This window comes from Phascolarctos cinereus, unplaced genomic scaffold, assembly GCF_003287225.1.
Source record: "Phascolarctos cinereus isolate Bilbo 61053 unplaced genomic scaffold, phaCin_HiC Scaffold_2;HRSCAF=192, whole genome shotgun sequence".
Lineage (NCBI taxonomy): Eukaryota > Metazoa > Chordata > Mammalia > Diprotodontia > Phascolarctidae > Phascolarctos > Phascolarctos cinereus.
The window spans coordinates 101,709,533-101,729,648 of NW_027555625.1; the positions used below are offsets into that span (position 1 = coordinate 101,709,533).

The 20,116-nt window shown below is 36.3% G+C and overlaps 1 protein-coding gene across 5 annotated transcripts in view; it reads right to left on the bottom strand.

Moving 5' to 3' along the window:
* Nucleotides 1–20,116, bottom strand: part of ASB3 (ankyrin repeat and SOCS box containing 3) — a 131,731-nt gene that overhangs the window by 46,043 nt on the left and 65,572 nt on the right. For 3 of the 5 annotated variants that reach the window (XM_020996268.2, XM_078149517.1, XM_020996265.2), the window contains exons 4-5: nucleotides 5,947–6,063; nucleotides 440–552 (exon numbers count right to left, since the gene is read on the bottom strand). In XM_020996268.2, coding sequence (XP_020851927.1) covers nucleotides 440–552; nucleotides 5,947–6,063 — 230 coding nt within the window. The remainder of the gene's footprint in view (nucleotides 1–439; nucleotides 553–5,946; nucleotides 6,064–20,116) is intronic. The other 2 variants (XM_020996271.2, XM_020996267.2) reach the window with 1 other exon arrangement.

Below are 20,116 nucleotides of genomic sequence, written 5' to 3' on the forward strand. Positions count from 1 at the left end.
TTTTGTTTTTTTTCTTTCTCATGGTTCCTCCCATTCATTCTAATTCTTCTTTACAACATGACTAATATGAAAATATGTTTAATAAGAATGCATATGTAGAGCCCATGTCAGATTGCACGCTGCCTTGGGGAGGAATGGGGAGAAAAATTTAAAACTCAAAATCTTATGGAAGTAAATGCTGAAAACTAAAATAAATAACTTAATTTTTAAAAATATGCTATCCATACTTTAAATACTGAAATAATCCTTACAAACCAAAACTTCACTTTATCAGTTGGTTTATTCAGAATAATCATTAGCATTTAGACTGCCTTTTCTGTACCAACCTAACCATCATAAATCAGAGGCAAATGAAAAGCAAAAACTGGGCAGAATTGTCATCTTAAAAGGGTAAAATACACACTATACATAGAAATATAATAATAACTTTAAAGGTTACCTGAAAAGCTGCCTGGTGCAGGGCATTCCACCCACACATAGAATGGGATCCATTAACATCTGCTCCATGCCGAAGCAATAGCTTTACCACATCTACATGTCCATTTTCAACAGCTGCAAGAGAACAAAGACATTACCATTACTAAAAAAAAAAAAAGTTTAAAAGACAAGTTTTTTGTTAGTTTTTCACTGCAATATTGTGTGTGCACCCACCAAATTCAAATATATTATCATGTGACTAAATTACATTGATTAGTTTGGTGGTCTAAACTCAAATTCATTTAGCATATACTTTTAATCTCTATGCACATTCAAATTAAATCAACACTTACTGAACATTTACTATGTTTAAGGCACCATGCTAGGCACTGAGACATACAAAGAACAAAATGAAAAGTGGTTTCTGTCCACAATAGCGGATACAACATATAAAACATAAGATAAAATGAAGAAAGGGTTAGTACCAATGATTTAGGAGGATCACAGAAAATAAGTATTTTGGAAAGTTTTTGTTGTTCAGTCATTTTCAATTGTGTCTGACTCTTCATGGCCTCATTTGGCAAAAATATCATTTCATTATCCAGCTCATTTTACAGATGAGGAAACTGAGGCAAACTGGGCTAAGTGACTTGCCCAGGGTCACATGGCTAGTAAGTTTCTGAGGCCATATGAAAGCATTTTGGATAGTATAAAGCTTAATTTAAAAGTAGTCTTATAATTTTAACTCATGACCTGAAAACCTTTCTCTTTCAACTCTGGGCTTACACAGACCCAGACATATATTGGAGATGTCCTACAAATCATTCTCTTTGCCTTGTGTCCATACTCAAAGTTCCTCCTGGGAACATCAAGAAATGGCTCAGGTATAGGTCTAGTACTAATGAAGGCTGAAGTCAATGTTTGCTCATCTACATTGTTGTCCTGTACCTCGATGTTCCTCAACTCCAGTTCCTGCTTGGTTCAAGAACTCAGAGTTGTCTGGGAACTCCTCTTCTCTCTAGATGGATTTGGTTTTCCAATAAGTAGCTTCTCATCCAAGAATTCCTTCATGGTCTCTCCAAGCTGCTGCCATATGCAGGGCAGAGTTAGGTAAGAAGGTTGTACCAATAAGCTGACTTCCCTTTCTTCCTCTTATCCAGGGACCTAAGCAAGCTCTTTGTGTGGAGCCCCTCTCCTATGTGCATCTTTCAGTTATGATTTTCAATACTGTCTTTTAAAAAATCAAGGAGAAAATGGAGACTAGGGCATCTGTAAGTTCGTTTCTTTCCTAATTCTCTTTACGTCATTTTCTATTCATTTCCAATAACTGGATTTAATTAATGGTTTAAATCTTGTTGATTTGATGTTTTTATATTAATAATTACATTTTATTTTTTAATTTTTTTTATAACTAAATCATGTGCTTATTTTGACCTATCTTTTTTTTAAAGGCAATTGGGGTTAAGTGACTTGTCCAGAGTCACACAGCTAGTAAGAATAATTACATTTTAGCACAATAGTCAATAATTAATGAAGAAAAAGCTAATGATGATGTATCATGAAGACTAAAGTTCTGATAATATAACCATTTTATCAAAGATAGAATGTTTACAAAATAAAGAGGATAAATAATGCTACAAAAGCTACTTTAAAATTAATCACATTTATAAGAAACATATTCATTGCACAACAGCAACTCAAGCACAAATGAAAAATACAGTAAAACTTATCCAATTCAAAAAAAAGTAGATAAGCCTTAGCTGAGTTAAGGATGTTTACAAAGTAGTTCTGATCACCACCAAACATGCAATAACTTGAAATAATGATGACAAAAATACACTGAAACCACTCACCCTGAAAGACAGCACATCCTTTCTCCATTACTGGCTATTCATTTTCCTATACTACCAGAATCAGAAGACCTAGAGCAGAAATTCACCCACATCTTGCTTTCCATTGCCACTTCAATACTACTACTATCACTCAACAGCCTCACTTCCTTTAAAGATTATAACTTTGAATTACATCTGAATGCTGCCACTGTAGGATGCTGCTCTCAGCTGTCAAAATCACTTTTTTCTAAACTAGTGATCTGTCCATATTGTCCTGCTATTTAATAAACTCCAGTAGCTTCCCATTACCACCAGGAGCAAATATCCTCTACTTGACATTTAAAGTTCTTCATTAACCTGGCCCCTTCCTACATTTCCCATCTTCTTTCACTACAATCTAACAACACTGGTCTACCTGTTGTTCCTCCAACATCATACTCCATCTCCCATGAAATGCTGTCTTCTTACCATTGCCTCTTAACTTCTTTGGCTTCTGTCAAGATTCAGCTCCAATACCACCTTCTGCAGGATATCATTCTCAGTCCCCCTAGCTGCTAGTTCCTTTTCCTCTGAGATTACTTTCCAAATATCTGTATCTATCTAGGTGGATAGAGAGATACATACATACAGACAGACATACATACAGATAGATATAGATATCTATGTACACAAATAGATATCTATATACATATGTATGTAGATAACAATGTATATGCACATACATTTTGTAAGTACTTAATTATTTATGTGTTATCTCCATCCTTTTGTCACCTCCCCAATGGAATGGACTGTTTTTGTCTTTTTGTACCCCCAGTGCTCAGTACAGTGTCTGGTACATAGTGTTCAACAAATGTTTTGTTGACACACTCTCCTATCTTCTTCAATTATTTCAGCAATTGGCCTATAGTCTTCCTCTCCACCTCAACCTTTGCAATTGTTATGAGTGACTTCTATATTCACACCAATGACCCTAATTTCTGCAGTTTCATTTTATCAACCTACTTAACTTCCATGACATCTGTCTCCACTCTACTTCAGGTAGAACTCAGATTCCTATAAGTACCTTAATCTTTATGATCACTTGAAACTATTCTACCTCCAAGATCTAGAACTCCGAAATCTCCCTCTTTGATCACAAACTCCTATCTTCTTTTTTTAATAGTATTTTATTTTTTCCCCAATTACATGTCAAGAAAATTTTTAGCATTAATTTTTACAAGGTTTTGAGTTCCAAATTTTTTCTCCCTTCCTCTGAAGGGAGATTGTAGTCTTCTGAAAATTGTAGTCAGTTTGATATAATTTATATATGTGCTATCATGTAAAAATATTTCCATATCAGTCACAGTTGTGAAAGAAGAAAAAGATCAAAAGGAAAAAAAACATGAGAAAGAATAAAGTAAGTGAAAAAATATGCTTTGATCTGCATTCAGAGTCCATCAGTTCTTTATCTGAATACGGATGGCATTTTCCTTCTCTGTGAGTCTTTTGCACTTGTCTTGGATCACTGTGTTGCTGAGAAGAGCTGAGTTATTCATAGTTGATCATCGCACTATGGGGCTGTTACTGGGTACTGTCTCCTACTTCTGCTCACTTCACTCAGTATCAGTTCATACAAATCTTTCCAGATTTTTCTGAAATCTGCCTGTTCATCATTTCTTATTGTACAATAGTATTCCATTACATTCATATGCTACAGCTTGTTCAGCCAACCCCAATTGATGGGCATCTCCTTAGTTTCCAATATTTTGTTACCACAAAAAGGGCTACTATAAATATTTTTGCACGTGTGGGTCCTTTTCCCTTTTTTATGATCTCTTTGGATCACAGAACTATAGTGGTGTTGTTGAATCAAAGAGTGTGCAGTTTGATTGCCCTTTGGGCATAATTCCAAATTGCTCTCCAGAATGGTTGGATCAGTTCACAACTCTACCAACAGTGCATTAGTGTTCCAATTTTCCCACATCTTCTCCAACATTTATCATTTTCCTTTTCTGTCGTATTAGCCAATCTGATAGGTATGAGATGGTCCCAAACTCTTATCTTCTATTTCTTCTGCTTCCGCATTCCTTCTTTATCTGTTCTTTACCCTTATCATAACCTTCAGTCTCTCATTTTTTCCAGACTATCAAAACCCAATTCTGACTTTATTTTCCCTCTATTAGGTCATGACCTTATGGCTTAGGCATCTTATGGCATTAGGCATAATGCCTTCTACTTCACCCTTGAATCCTTTATACTCTTGACTTTCTACCATTCCAATTCAGGTAACTTTAAACCTTGAATAACTCCTAATATCCACCTCTTCCTCTCCTACTACAGAAAGGCCTAACATTGCTGAAGGAAATCAGGAAACTGTCCTGACTGGGTCTACTACAAATTTAAGATATTTAACCTCTACTGACCCTTACTACTGCAAACTATCCTCTGATTAATCCTTTACAGACTACCATTGGTCAATAGGAGGTAAATACAGTCAATAATTTATTAGCCTGCAAATTCCTTAAGAGCAGGCCCTTTGCATTATCAACTTAGCACAGTGACTACCACACAGTAGGGAAGGTATCTGGCACATAGTAGGCACTCAATAAATGTCTGCTCTTATATTTTTACATTTCTTACAATAGCTGTTCCAAACTTTCTCTTCTCTCTAAACCAATACCACCTGCCATCTTCTTCCCTCAGCAGAAGACATGACCTACTACTTTACAAAAATGACTGATGACTCAACTCCCTCAACTCCCCCTCCCTCTATTCCTCTAAATCTCTTAGTGTCTTTACCCATCATCTCCATCCTTCCCACTATATCAATATAAAGCCAACCTAATTTTTGATAAACAAATAAACATGTTTCACACACTCTTACCAACAAAATGCCAAGAAAATTGCAGAATCAAAGAACCTAGTTTTTAAGATTACTAAGTTGGCAATGATGACATTTAAAACAGTGTAAAGACAGTCTATTTTTCATGAGATGACCTTATTAAAAAACTATTAAGTAAGGCATGTAAGTTATTCACAGAGGAAAAATACCTTCCCTCAATAACACCATAACAGCCACTTTAAACCACCAGATATATGCAAGTCTTCTCTAACAATATTTTTCATAGATCATGAAGTGAAACAAAAATAGGAACAGATACGACATTGGAAATTCTTGCTAATAATTTTAAAATATCAAAGAATTTAATGGCCAATGATAGAGAATCAATATAGTTTTAAAAAGCATTTAGGGGTACAAATCTACCTCAATTCACTAGGATATTATCTCAGTTTCATCATTTGGAACAAAATAGCATTGTGCAATTTTTAAAAATTGGATTTGTGGCTAAAGTAGCTGGGAGCTAGTTTGGAAACTATAAGCAATGTTGTGTGTTGGAAAGAGTGCATGATTTAGAGTAATACAGAATAAATAAAATAGAGAACTACAGTCCTCAAGGAACTTAGAGAAATTAAATATAAATAGGAGGTATGACCTAATTTCACTTACAAAGCAACCTATCAGTCAGCCAATCAATCAATAAACATTTATTAAATGTCTACCATGTTCCAGGCACTATTCTAAGCACTGAAGACACAAATTTTAAAAATTAAATAAAAGACAGCCCCTGCCTTCAAGGAGCGTATAATCTAATGTGGAAGACAACACACAAAAGGAAGCTGAAAAGATGGGAAGAAGGGAACAAGAAGGAGAAGGTACCTGGCACAGTGGTATAATTGAGAGGTCCAAAGTAATGCAGCTGGGTGAGAAATGAAGAGATGCCTGGCCTGGGCATCTTCCTTAAATATAGGCTTGCAGAGGAGTTCTTCACTCTGCCTTCCAATCAGAGGAAACACAGGTCAAAGGGTACTGATGAAGCATGAGTACCAAGGCTAACAAAATCTTGCAGGATAATGAGGTTCCTATTGATGAGGTTCCTGGGAACATGATGGAGAAGTCCAAAGGAGGGCAGCCAGGTAGAAACACAAATTAATAGCATCTACCAACTGAGTCAATAAGCTATCCACTTAGTAAGTACGAAGCATACAAAGGTAAGTATTATCTTATCCATGTAGAAATTTTACTTGTTTTCTTATATCTCAACTTAATTATCTATGTTAGTTCTATAGGTTATGTCAGCCTCTACCATCAACCATTTATCTCAAGTCAAAACTGATAAAAATGTACAAAAAATCTCTGCAGGCTGCTCTTTTTAGAAGCCAAAAGACTTATACAAGCCAAAAGTCTATTAAATACCATTCTGAAAATATAACATAAAGACTTCAGGTAAAGATAACACTATTAGCCTTATTTTCTCCACCCACTACCAACAAACTAACTTAATTTTCCTTACATCATATTTTCTCATTACTGCTATTACTAACGATTTAAGACTCATTTCTTCACTGATTTAATTTTGATAATTTAAAAATGCATTTAACAGCACAAATCCCCTCACCAGATTACAGAAACATACTGGGGGATATGTGTCTAAATAAAATACAATAGCTTTGCAGCTGTGCTCATTTCCACCACCCGCTTTCTGCTGAATTCTTTTCAGCACTTTTTATATGCTGCACCCAGCATGGACACCACAAACTAAACTGGTGAGGCCTTCCCTCCCTCTCTTTTATGTTGACTCTGAGAAATGGACGTAGGGGTGTTTGTTTCTGTTCTGTGTTGTTTGTTTGCCCTCAGTTTCAGTTTCATATGCCACATAATCCCCAGAATTGTGGATCAGGACTTCAAGCCATGGTGACACTGGAGCCAAAATTTCCAGCCAGCCCAGCATGCAAGCCTAAGAAGCCAGGGTGCCTGGGACTCAATCCCAAGTGCGGTTTGAGACTTGAAACTGGGATTTTGCTCTACAGGAACCAAGTTCAACTATTAACCTAATCTTCCTCTCCCCAGACACTAAAGTGGTACAGGGAAGAAGAGGGCTCCCATGCGTCGCAAGAGTAAATTTGTATGTTTGTGATTATACCTTTTGAAGTATATATTCCTTGGTAAAAGTTTAAAATAAATGAATGAATGAATGAGATACAATTTATTTTCATAAGAATGCATTTTCTCTCAAAACTACACATGCCTAAACTGTTAAGCTACACATGCAGGCAGTTCTAATACAAGAAACGTTGGAATTTACTCAGTGAGAGTTCTGGCTTTTTGCTGACTGACTAATTATTTAAGCCATTTTCCCTCAGAAAATCAAGTATTAACTCAAAGCATTACATTTATTTTATGTACATACATATACACACACACACACACACACACACACACACACACACACACACACACTCACCCCTCCAGAATTTGTTGGCATGATCTTGAATTGTCATTCAAGACACAGAATAGGGAAGACAGTACTAATTTTGGAGTCCAGGAATCAAAGTTCCAACATCATCTCTGTTATTCACTATACATCAAAAATGTGCTAATAGTTCATTTTCTTGCATCATATCTATAAAACATAGCAAAACCCCAACCAATCAGAATGTTTCAGAAGATGCAAATACTCTGGTTAATTTGAACCATTTTCTCCCATAGTTAAGAAAATGCAGTGGAGTAGGGTGGTGCACAACTGCAACCCCTGCTATTGGAGAGGCTAAGGCTGGGAGAGTTCTTGAGCTCAGGTGTTTTGAGCTGTAGTAGGCTAACTTGATCAGGTGTCTGCACTAAGTCCAGAACCAATATGTGAAGTACCCAGGAGCAGGAAGCCACTAGACAGGACTGGCCCGAGGTTGGAAATGGATCAGATCAAAGCTCCAGTGCCAATCAGTAGCAGGATCAGGCCCGTGAGTAGCCCCCGCATTTCCAGCTTGCAATAGATGAGGAGACAGAGGAGGAGAGGGAAGAAAAAGGGATTGCAACACAGACACTGTCTTCAACAACAATATCCTAAGAATCTACAAGATACATAATTTTTCTTCATGATGTTTCTTCTTCCTAAGGCTTACCCTAACATTCAGTTCTTGGTCCTTCTCTCTTCCCTTTACGCCAATGACATATGTATCTTAATAAGTATATGTGATAACCCTGAAAATGGACTTAGGGTAATTTGGACAAATTCTGAATCAAAAAATTTTAGAAAAAGAAACACTTTTATTATTTTCAAATATGCTAGAAAAATGTCACCTAGTAGAATCCCTTATGGGACTTGCTTTAACTGATAATCTTTTTTAATAACCAGCATATCAAATATTTGCATGTAAATATGTGCTTCTACTTCAATAAATAAAAATATCTATTTCATTGGTATGAGTGCTCCCTCCACTGATGCAGACTACAACCATTCCTTGTCTTATAAGGTTTTATGAGTTGCTTTGGCAGATAGATAGACAGACATATCAAGAACTCAGGATCACCACTTCCATGCCAAGATGAGGCACTAAAATAAGAGTCTGAAGGAGAGTATGTTTCTAAATCACTTGAGAATACTTTGCTCCTTTATATGCCTTAAAAATTCCTTCTGCAGAGGGCAGCTAGGTGGTGTGGTGGATAGAGCACTGGCCCTGGAGTTAGGAGGACCTGAGTTCAAATATGGCCTCAGACACTTGACACTTCCTAGCTGTGTGAACCTGGGCAAGTCACTTAACCCCACTGCCTAGCAAAAAACAAAAAAACAAACCAAACCCCCCCCTCAAAAAAAAAAATTTCCCCTGCAGTATTATTAATACCATTAAATGCTTTTCTCCACAAATAAAGCTCATAACAACATTATCAGAATTTACAGTTGAGGCCTGAATTAATGAAGTTTTATGCAATTAGCTATACAAAGAATGGAGCTATCTGCTATTGAAGCAATATCTGCAGTCTTATTTCACATTACACTCCTACATGCACCATTCCTTCTAGTCAAACTGGCCTGAGAACTGTAATCTGTGCAAACCATTCCAACTTCTACCTTTGTATTCTACTTTGTCTTCTACCTATTAATCTATTTATTTACACATATGTAGTAATATATTATATATAACATATATGAGAGAGAAAGAAAGCTCACTAGACAGACAATAAAATGTGAAGAATGAGGTCGTGCTAATAACTGGGTGGATCAAGAAAGGCTTCATTTGGGAGATGGCACCTGAGTCATGCCTTCAAGAAAGTTAAGGATTCTCTGAAGCTGAGGTGAAGAGGTAGTGAATTCCAGAACGTGGGACCTCTTATGCAAAAGCACAGAGGTATAAAATAGAAAGTTTTAGTCAGTCAACTAATTTTAAGTGCCATCTTTGTGCTAGGTACTGTACTAAGTGCTGGGCATGCAAATAAAGCCAAAAGATAGCCCCTTCTTTCAAGGACCTCACAGCCAATTGGGGTAGGCAACAGGTAAATAACAATGTCCAAGAAAGCTATAGATACAGAATAAATTCAAGATAATTAACAGAGAGAAGACACTAAAATTAAGAGGGATTAGAAAAGACTTCCTGTAGAAAGTAGGATTTTACTTGGGACCTGAAGGAAGCCAGAGAAACCAGGGAAGTCTGGAGGTGGAGATGAGGAGGGAGAAAATTCCAGGCATGGGGGACAGGCAGTGAAAATGCTCCGAATAATGTGCACAGAACAGCAAAGAAGCTAGTATCATTAGATTGTAGTGTGTGCGGTAAGGGAATGGGGGAGGGAGGATGAAAAGTAGAAAAGCAAAGGGAAGAAGGGATTTGAAAGCCCTTCATAATGCATTTTGAATGTCTTTTTTTTTAATAGAGGATTTTATATTTGATACTGGAGGTGACTGAGAGCCAATGGAGTGGGGTTCACATGATAAGAACCATGCTTTAGAAAAAAATCACCTTAGCAGTTGAGTAGTAGATGGTTTGGAAGGGGACAGACTTGAAGCAGGAAGATCAACTAGAAGGTTATTGCAACGAGCCAGGTGACAGATTGGTGATGAGGGCCTGAATTAGAATAATAGCTTATCTGAGTTAAGAGACAGGACATATGAGAGATGTTGTAAAGAGAAGAATGATAAGATTCATCTTAAAAGATAAGGTTGAATTGGATATGTGGGGTGAACATGAGTGATTGGGTCAATGATTATGTAATGCCCTGGTTAGTAAAAGGGAAGTTGGAAAAAGGGGAAGGTTTGGAGGGAATTCTGATCTGGACATGTTGATTTTGACACACCTACAGGTGATCCACTATGAGGTCCAAAAGATCATTGGGGATGCAGGACTACAGCTCAGGAAAGAACGTAGGGCTGGACATATAGTTCTGGAAATCATCTGCACAGAGATGACAACTAAATTCATAGGAGCTAATAAGATCACCCCAATAAAACAGTACAGAGTAGAGATTCTTAACCTTTTTTGTGTCACAGACCCATCTGGCCATCTGGAAGTGTGTAGATCCCTTCTCAGGATGTTCTGAAATGCATCAAATAACATGCATTGGAGTAAAAAGAAAACCAATAATAATGAAACAGTTATTAACATATTTTTTAAAAGTTCATGGTTCTCATGTTAAAAACCAATGGCGGAGAAAGGAAAAGGGAAAAGTCCTAAGACACCCATGTTAGTGAGCATCAATGTGGATGAACACTGAGCAAAGGATAGCATTTAGACTTGTGACTCCCAGGCAAAGACACATATCTACAATTTATTGTCTTAGCAAGCTGCCTAAAAAACAAAGAAGTTAAGTGACTTGCTCAGGGTCAGACTGTCATTATATGCCAGAAGCAGGGCTTGAACCCAGGTCTTCCTGTCTTCAAGACTGGCTCTCTATCTATTATGTTACACTATCTCAGGGCAACTATATTATACTTAAACGACTCATAGAAAATAAAGCAATATGGATATTTAATGCAGGGGTAGGGACCTGTGGCCTCCCTCCAGGTCCTTAAGTGCAGTCCTTTGACTGAATCCAAACTTCACAGAACAAATTACCTCAATAAAAAGATTTGTTCTGGAAAATTTGTACTCAGTCAAAAAGCTGCACCCAAAGACCTAGAAGGCCACAAAGGCCACAGGTTCCCCACCCCTGAAATATATATGTGCCCTAATGACATAAAATCTAAGTACCTGTTTGAGAAGTCAACCAAATTACAGGGAGAAATAATAAAACAGAGTTGGGACCTTTGGTGTACCCTCTTTCAGACCTAAAAACATCTAACAAATAGATAAACATGAAAGAAGGACCAGAAGAGAATATGAGAAAATTTAGATGATAGCTCTCTGGTGCCTATGAAATGGTAACCAAGAAGAATATACACACACACACACACACACACACACACACACACACACACACACACACGTGTGTGTGTGTGTGTATATGTGTATGTATATATGTATATTCATAAACATATATATCTTAGTTGTGCATTTTACCTTTACAAAAACTAACACAAACCAAATAATACCAATATTGCATGAATTTATTGCAAAAATTGGGAGATGCATGCTAAAAACTCCTCTAATGAAACAATATGATCTTGACACCTAAATTAGAGCTAGATAAAACTGAGAAAGAAAGCTATAAACAAACAGTTCTAATTAATATTGATGCAAAAATACTGAATTAAAATATTAGCAAAGAGACTACAGCAACAGATTAAGAAGACTGAATACCATAAAAATATTAGTTATACAGGAATGTAGTGTGAGTTCAATACTCAAATGAGATAACATGTGCAGCATTTGCAAACCTTAAAGTGCTATATAAATACTAGCTATTATTATTATTAAAGTACTAACACAATAAGCTATCTTAAGTCAAAATCCCATGATGAAATTAAAACATGCAGAAAAATATTTAACAAAATACAATGCCCATTTCTACTAAAAAAAATTAAAAGTGCACAAATAAATTGAATTTTCCTTAATTAGTCAAATGTATGTATCTAAAACCAAGAACTTGAATGAAGAAATCATAGAAACCTTTTCAATATGGTCCAGGTAAAGCAAGAGTGCCCATTATCACCACTATTGCTTCTTGTAGTTCAGAAATTCTAGTTTAACAATAAGAAAGAGAAACTGAGAAAATAAGCATAGGCAAAGAAGAAACAAAATCATCACTCTTTGTGGATGATATGATCTATTTAGAGAACTCCAGTAAATTAAAATTAATTGATACAATTATTAAATTCATTAAAGTAGCAGAATACAAAATAAACACACAAAATGCATCAACCTTTCTGTATATTAGTATAAAACTGAACAGGAAGACATAGAAAAAGAAATTCCATTCAAAATAACTACAGAATTTTTTAAATATTTGAGAGTTCACAAACTAAACCACAAAATAGGAATAATATATATACAACTAAAAAGAGTTCTTTATGGAAATAAAGACATACCCAAGTAATTAAAAGTTATTAACTACTTACTAACAAAAATGGCAATGCTACTTAAGTTAATTCACAGAATAGAGCAAAACCAATGAAACTAGCAAAGGGTTACTTTCCAGAATTGGAAAATGGTCAATAATCTCAAGAAAAGTAACAGGAAAATAAATAAATGAACAAATAAACAAAAGGGGGCAAGAAGGATACCTAGCACTACCAGATACAAAACAATACTACAAAATAGTAATCATCAAAACTATTTGGTACTTTTAGAAAATAAAGTTTAAGAAAACAGAAAAGCTGATTAATGAAATACATAAAATACTCAAAACCTAGAAGCAATCAAACATAGCAAGCTATCAATACCAATATGAAAAGAAAAATCCAAATTAATAATTAAAAAGAGCTGCAAATTAAAACACTTCTTAGGTTGTACCTCACACCTATCTGATTGGTCAAGATGACAAAAGAGAAAAATAATTGTTGGAGAGGCTGTGGGAAGACAGACAGCACTAATGGAGTTGCTGGTGAATTGATATAACTATTCTGAAAAGCAATCTGGAACTATACCCAAGAAGTCACTAAACTATGCATACATATGCTTTAACTTAGCAGTATTACTACTAGGTATATATCCCTAAAGAGATCAAACAAAGAGGGAAGGAATCCATGTTTATCAAAGTATTCATAGTAGCATTTTTTTGTTGTAGTAAATAACTGGATACAAGTGGGTATCCATAAATTGGGAAATGGCTGAACAAATTGTGGAATATTAACATAATGGAATGTTATTACTCCACAAAAAAAAAATTATGAAATGGATAGATTTATAGGAACCTTGTAAGCCCTGAAAAAAGTTATCGATAGGGCAAGCTAGGTGGTGCAGTGGGTAGAGTGTCAGGCCTGGAGTCAGGAAGACCAGAGTTCAAATTCAGTCTCAGACACTTACTAGCTGTGTTGACCTTGTGCAAGTCACTTAATCTTGTTTGCCTCAGTTTCCTCATCGGTAAAATGAGCTGGAGAAGAAATGGCAAACCGCTACAGTATCCTTGCCAAGAAAACCCCAAGTGGGATCACCAAGAGCAGGACACAACTAAACAAGAATAATAACAACTAAGCCCTGTAAAAACTTGTTAACTTCCTTGGGCCTCCATTTCTTCCTCTGCAAAATTAGGGCATCAGATTCCTAGATTCCTGCCAGCTCTACATCATCTTGGCTCAATTCCTGGTTAAGGGACCTGAGGCAAGTTATTTTACTTTTTCTGAGCCTTAATTTCTTAATCAGCAAAATCAATAAGTTAGACTAAACAATCTGTCAAGTCCCTTCTAGGCCCGATTCCTACAATCCTATGAAATAAAGCCACACAGAATCTCTGCCTTCTCAACGTTTCTGGATATTTATTGAACAATATCACACCTTTGCTCTTCCAAAATGATTTGGAAAAACCATAACATTATTAGTTTTCATGTAAAACATCTACAGTATCAGTTTACTAGAGTTCCAATATACCAACCAAAAGTAGGGAATGCAGGATTCCATCTAGCAAAGTTTTCCACACATTTAGGGGATAAACTTTTAAGTGGATAAAAAAAAAAACCTTTTAAAACTACATGCTTGTAGAAATTTTTCTAAATTTTTTTACAAATACCATTCTATGCTCCTAATGCATACTGAAGAACATAAATTGACTTTTTATTGAATGACAAGGTCATTATTCTAAACACAAATCACTGTGACATACTGACTGCGAAACTATAACTAGTATGGGGAGTGAATAGGGCTGAATGGATACTGACCTCAACAGAAGCCCTGGAATTACTTTCTTGAAAAAGTCCCAGATGACAGCTAGCTTTTTGGTTATTTGACTCTTCCTCAGAAAGGTGGAGTAAAGGTTATATGCCCTCCTGAGCAGGGTAACACAGCTGTTTTTCAGCATAAATAACTGCTGAATCAAAGGCTAAATGCTGTTTTCTCCCAAAAAAGTGATGTCATCAACTACTGCTCCTTCCAATTCATGATTTCTATATTAGTACCACTTAAACACTATCCATTATCTCTGCATCACTGATAAAATACACAAAGGGACCACCTTGTAAGCTTATACCAATTCATCTAGATATTCTGGCTTAATATTTATAATTGTGTTAGGAAGCTACTTCAAAAATTTATCCTATGGTATTCTGGAGGTAGTTTTTTTTCAGAATCCACAAATTCTTCACTGTCAATCAATAAACATTTATTAAGTGTCTATTCTTTGCTAAATTCTTTGCTATGTGCTAACAAAAAGGCAACAGGGAAACAATGCAGGCATACCCTTGAGGAGCTTACAATCCAGACAAGGGATTCAAACTATACATACATAAGTATAGACAAAACAGGCATTAAATAGATACAAATAAAGGGGGAAGAAGGGGAACCAGTAACTGGTGTGGATCAAGAAAGATCTCATGGAAGAAGCCACACTTGTGATTGTAAGAGATGGAGTGGATTCCAGACGTGCAGACAGCCAGTACAAAGCAATAAAGAGAGGGGAGGGCATCTCATGTATGAAGAACAGTGAGGCCAGTTTATCCAGGAAGTGCTAAGTTGGGGTCAAGCTGTGACAGGTTTTAAATGACAAAATGAGAATTTTATATATTATCTTGGAGGTAATAAGAAACTACTAGAGTTATTGGGTTTAGGAGTGAATGCCATGGTAATACCTGCCCTTAATGAAATTTACTTTGGAAGCTGTGTGAAGAATGGACTGGACAGGAAAAAGAAAGTCAGGAAGACCAAATAAAAAGTAATTGCAATGGTGTACTCACAAAGTATAGAGTCTCTGAACTGGGCTGTGTGAGTCAGTCAGTCAACTAGCATTTATTGAGAGCCTACTATGCACCAAGAACTGTTGTTGTTTGTCCTTCTTTCTCAGAGAGGACCTTGACATCAGGAAGATGATGCCATGACTTGTGAGTGAACTGGATTTAAGTGAGGGAAGGCTATGCAAGGTCACCAGCCTCACTCTCTCCTTCAGAGCCATCTGGATCCAGTGGCAAGATATAGACCAGGATGACTGAAGAGAAAGTGGAAGACCTTGGCCTTTTTAAGTTGTGGTCTGTCCCGGGTCTCAATTTGACTGAGGCAACAATGCCCATTCAGTGATTAAGGCTAGGTAAGAAACGAGGCCGCCAACAGCTAACTAAGTCTGGGGATACAAAAAAAGGCAAAACATAGTCCTTGCTATTGCAGTGCTCAGTCTACTGGGGGAGACAATATGCAAAAAAGAAAAAAAATTATGTATAAACAATACAAATACAGGATAGGTTGGGGGTAAGTTCTGAGTGAAAGCAGAAGTTGGAAGATGGGAGTGTCTTGTTTGAAGACCGCTAAGAAGAACAGTATCATTGGATCAAAGAGTAATCTGGGGAAATAAGAGAGAAAGACAGGAGGGGGCAAGGTTATAAATGTTTTCAATAACCACACAGAGGATTTTATATTTGATCCCAGAGGCAAGAGGGAGTCACCGGAGTTTACTGAATAGGGAGAGATGATGTGGTCAGACCTTGAAGATCAATTTGACAACTGAATGGAAAATGGACTAGAGTGGGGCAAGATTCGAAGCAAGAAGACAAACCAAAAGGCTATTGCAATAGTTCAGGCCTAAGGTGATAAGGGATTTCACCAGAGTGGTTGCTATGTTAAAAGGGACTGTAGAAAGAATGTTAGCAAGGTAGAAGGGATGAGACAACCACTGATTGGATATGGAAGGTGAAAAAGAGTAAGGAATTAAGAATGATACATTTCCCAAGTGGAAGGGAAAAAGGAAAAACAAGAAAAGAAGTAAATTGGGTTAACTAAATCCAAAATAACAGGTACTTGTGGGGAAAAAAAAAACTTATGTCCTAAAGAAGGCTTTTGACTAAATATAACTTTTAGCCAAAACAAATTCAATCAAAACTATGTGCTGTCTGTAGTTTCAAAGGGAAAATTCATCATCATGCAGACTGCTTCAGTTTTGGTACTCACACCTCTTCAGTATATTCAGTTGCTTTGGCCTCTCTGATTGGAGGGATGGAGGGCAGAGCAAAGAACTCCTCCATAACCTCCCTTTATAGAGGGCTCAAAATCCTAGATATCTCTTCATTTGCTACCAACTTCTTTGCTTGCCTTTGACACCATCATCATTCCTCACCTGCCCTGCCCTTCCTCTGAAGCTTCTTTCTGTGTACTTTCTTCCTCCATTAGATTGTAAGCTTCTTGAGGACAGAGACTATCTTTCTTTTTATTATTTGCATGCCCAGTGCTCAGCCCAGTACCAGGGACAAAGGAGGTACTTAATAAATGTTTATCAAATTATAAATGTTTGTCATATCATAGAAAACTATAATATGAAGACTATACAAAAGTATGAACCCAAAACTAGGTCTACATAAGGGAAAATTACACCAACTCTATGCATGAATATTTATACCAAACAATAATACTAAATAAAGATCATTACTGGTTAAATCATTAAATGCCTGCTCATAAGGAAAGAGTAAATGACTAAGAGAAAACAAACCTGCTAATTATTTTATACAATAAGCAAAGGAGGTTCTTCAATAAAGCATTTATTTAGCAAAATGATTGAAGAGAATATACACTCAAAGAGCAATATTTTAGCTATATTGGGTACCAAACATAAATCAGAGTGAACCAAGCATCATATTTATACACTAGAATTATTCCTTCTTTTGATGCCCATCTTTTGACAGTTATTATATTGTGAAATACCATGGTCATTGAAACTGTAGTGAAATTTAACCACAGGATGTCCATCTCCTTGATATTTTTAGGACTATAATTTCTGAAATGTATGGAGATCACAGAGTTCAGTTATTATGATATATTACTCATGGGTTTGTATATTATGCATTTCTATGTTTTTACTATATGTATAATTTCTATGTATTTCCTTTTTATGTAATATAAACATTCTAAAGGGAAAAGATCTCTTCACTCAACAATTCATCTCTGCTAAAAATGTATTTTGAAAAAAAATCATATAGCAAGCATACCTGAATGTGCATAGCCCATTTTAATTTCCTGCAGTATCTGTGGACATACTGACATCTGGTGGAAGCAGAAATGAAATTCTATTACAATAACATTGTACTGGTCAAGTTTTGACCACTTACATTTTTTCCATGTTTTTCCTAATTAATTCTGTGACCTAAGATATTGTGCCTCTTTTTTCTCTTTTTCTTTCTGGCAAAGCCATGTTTGCATGTACAGATAGCTAGCTAGCTAATTAGCTAGCTAGCTAAAGTATTTATTAAGGGCTTACTAGGTATCAGGCCCTGTACTAAACTCTGGGAATACAAATTTAAATGAAAAGACAGTCCCTGTCCTCAAGGAACTTACATACTAAAGGCAGAAGATAACACATAAAAGGGAATTGGGAAATGAGGGTAGGAGGAGAGAAGTAACTCAGTGTTAAGAAAGCTACTGAGGGGGCAGCTAGGTGCCACAGTAGACAGAGTACCTGCCCTGGAGTCAGGAGGATCTGAGTTCAAGTTCAGCCTCAGACACATTATACTTCCTAGCTGTGTGACTCTGGGCAAGTCACTTAACCTCAATTGCCTCACTAAAAAAAGAAAGAAAGAAAGCTACTGAGACGGAGGGAGAGGAGTCTGGGGAGTCATGAGTTGAGTTAGGTTTTGAAGAGATCATGAGTGGCATGGGGACTTTCTCAAATGGAGTTTCTGAGGAGGAACTCACCAATCAGAGACAGCAAAACTCTCAAAGTACTCTTCTTATCACAATATCTGGTTAGTCAATGATTTTATATGGCAGTATGTTTTGCAGGGACCTAGAAGCAACTATCATGGTCTTCATGCCACTGTGGAAATAGGCCTAAGTTGATCAAATCATAGTTTTTAATCAGGATACTTCTATAATAGCTTTTCCATGAAGGATAAAAAATAACCTCACTTAAAATATTTTTATGATGAATCAGAATGGAGAATGTAATACTCAGCCATTGAATTGTGCCCTCACTGAAGACACTGTAGTAAGAGTTAGGATTTGTTGAGACTAAGTCTTCACACTGACTTAGATTATAGTTTAGGAAGTGTGTTTTCATTTTAAAAAAATGTTGATCCCACTGGTTAATAAAAATTACAATCAAGAAAACAGCAAACCTTCTTGAAATTGAAATATGGTACTAAAGTTTAGTAAATTTCATTTTGAAGTTATATTAATAATTATTAGTTCATTTATGAAGAATCAGAAATATTCTTATTTTATTAAAACTAATCATGTCTTCACACTGACTTAGATTATAATTTCAGAGATGTGTTTTCATGAAAAAAGTTGGTTAATAAAAATGAGGTCATGAAGAGTCAGACATGACTGAAACAACTGAACAACAAAAATTTTTAAAAAGTAGAGTTATTCCCTGTAACTATAATTCAGTGCTTTGTAAAACAGGCCTCTACAGAGGAGGGATAATCTCACTGACCTACAAATGTCTATGTAAAGGCTCAGGAAAAAAAAAGGCCAAAATCTACTATTCTTGGGAGTTTTCTTGCTTTTAGCCTAAAGAAAATGCTACAGACCCTCAGATCCAAGTATTACTCCTATGTGAGAAAAGACAAGAATTCAATCTATATAGCAAAAGAGATAGGCCACAGCAGGGTCAATATGATTATTACAGCTACATTAAGTGATTAGTGAAGATTATATATAATCAATTTGGCCATGATGAGGAATATAGATTACGACCAGGTAAGAGAAATTTCAAAAGTCATAAACATGGAAATGGTACACTTGAGAGTAATGGCAAGATCAAAAGCACAATTATAGGTGATATGAGGTAGAAGAGTAAGTCATAGGAAATGATCAGATTGAATAAACAGTAAGTTACAGTCTTTGAGGACATATCAATATGCATGCTGAACTCTCCTAGTATGAGAACAGATGTTGAGTAAGGAGAAAAAAAACTGTGAGCCAGGCCCTGATCTCATTGAGGAAAGAAGGAGAAAGTCCTGGGAGTAGGTAGATTATAGCCACCAGAATCTTGTTTGGCTGATAAATGTGAAATGAATGAACCTCTAAGGAGGAGAGGTTACTGAAAAATGGTGGTAGAGTGTGAAAGTGGCAACAGGAGTAAAGCATATTTCAATTCCCCAACTACCACCAGAGAGTGAAGCCATACAACCAGTGCTGGAAAGCATAATCAGGAAAAAGTCAGGTTTCAGTAAGTGTTATAAGATAGAGGGGGTAGGAAAGGAAAAGCAAGAGCAGGTTTCTTAACTATGGAATAGGCTTTTCAGAGAGCACAATGTTAGGAATGAATAGAAAATGAGTGGGAATTTGGAGGTATCCAGCAGGAGGGAATGGGAGTAAGGGTGTGGGCAGGAGATGGGGAATGGGATTTTTATGTCTGCCAGAGGTTTCTGTCTTACTGAGATGGGGAAAGTATGACAAGGTGGGAAAGTGTTAACCATTGATGAATGAGTTCAGGCTAACTATCAGTGACTGTAAAGAAATCCAATGAGGGAAGGAGATAATGAGACTGCTCTGCACCCTCCTTTGATGGTCAGCCTTGAGACTGGTGGTGATGTTAAGTCCAATGAGACCCA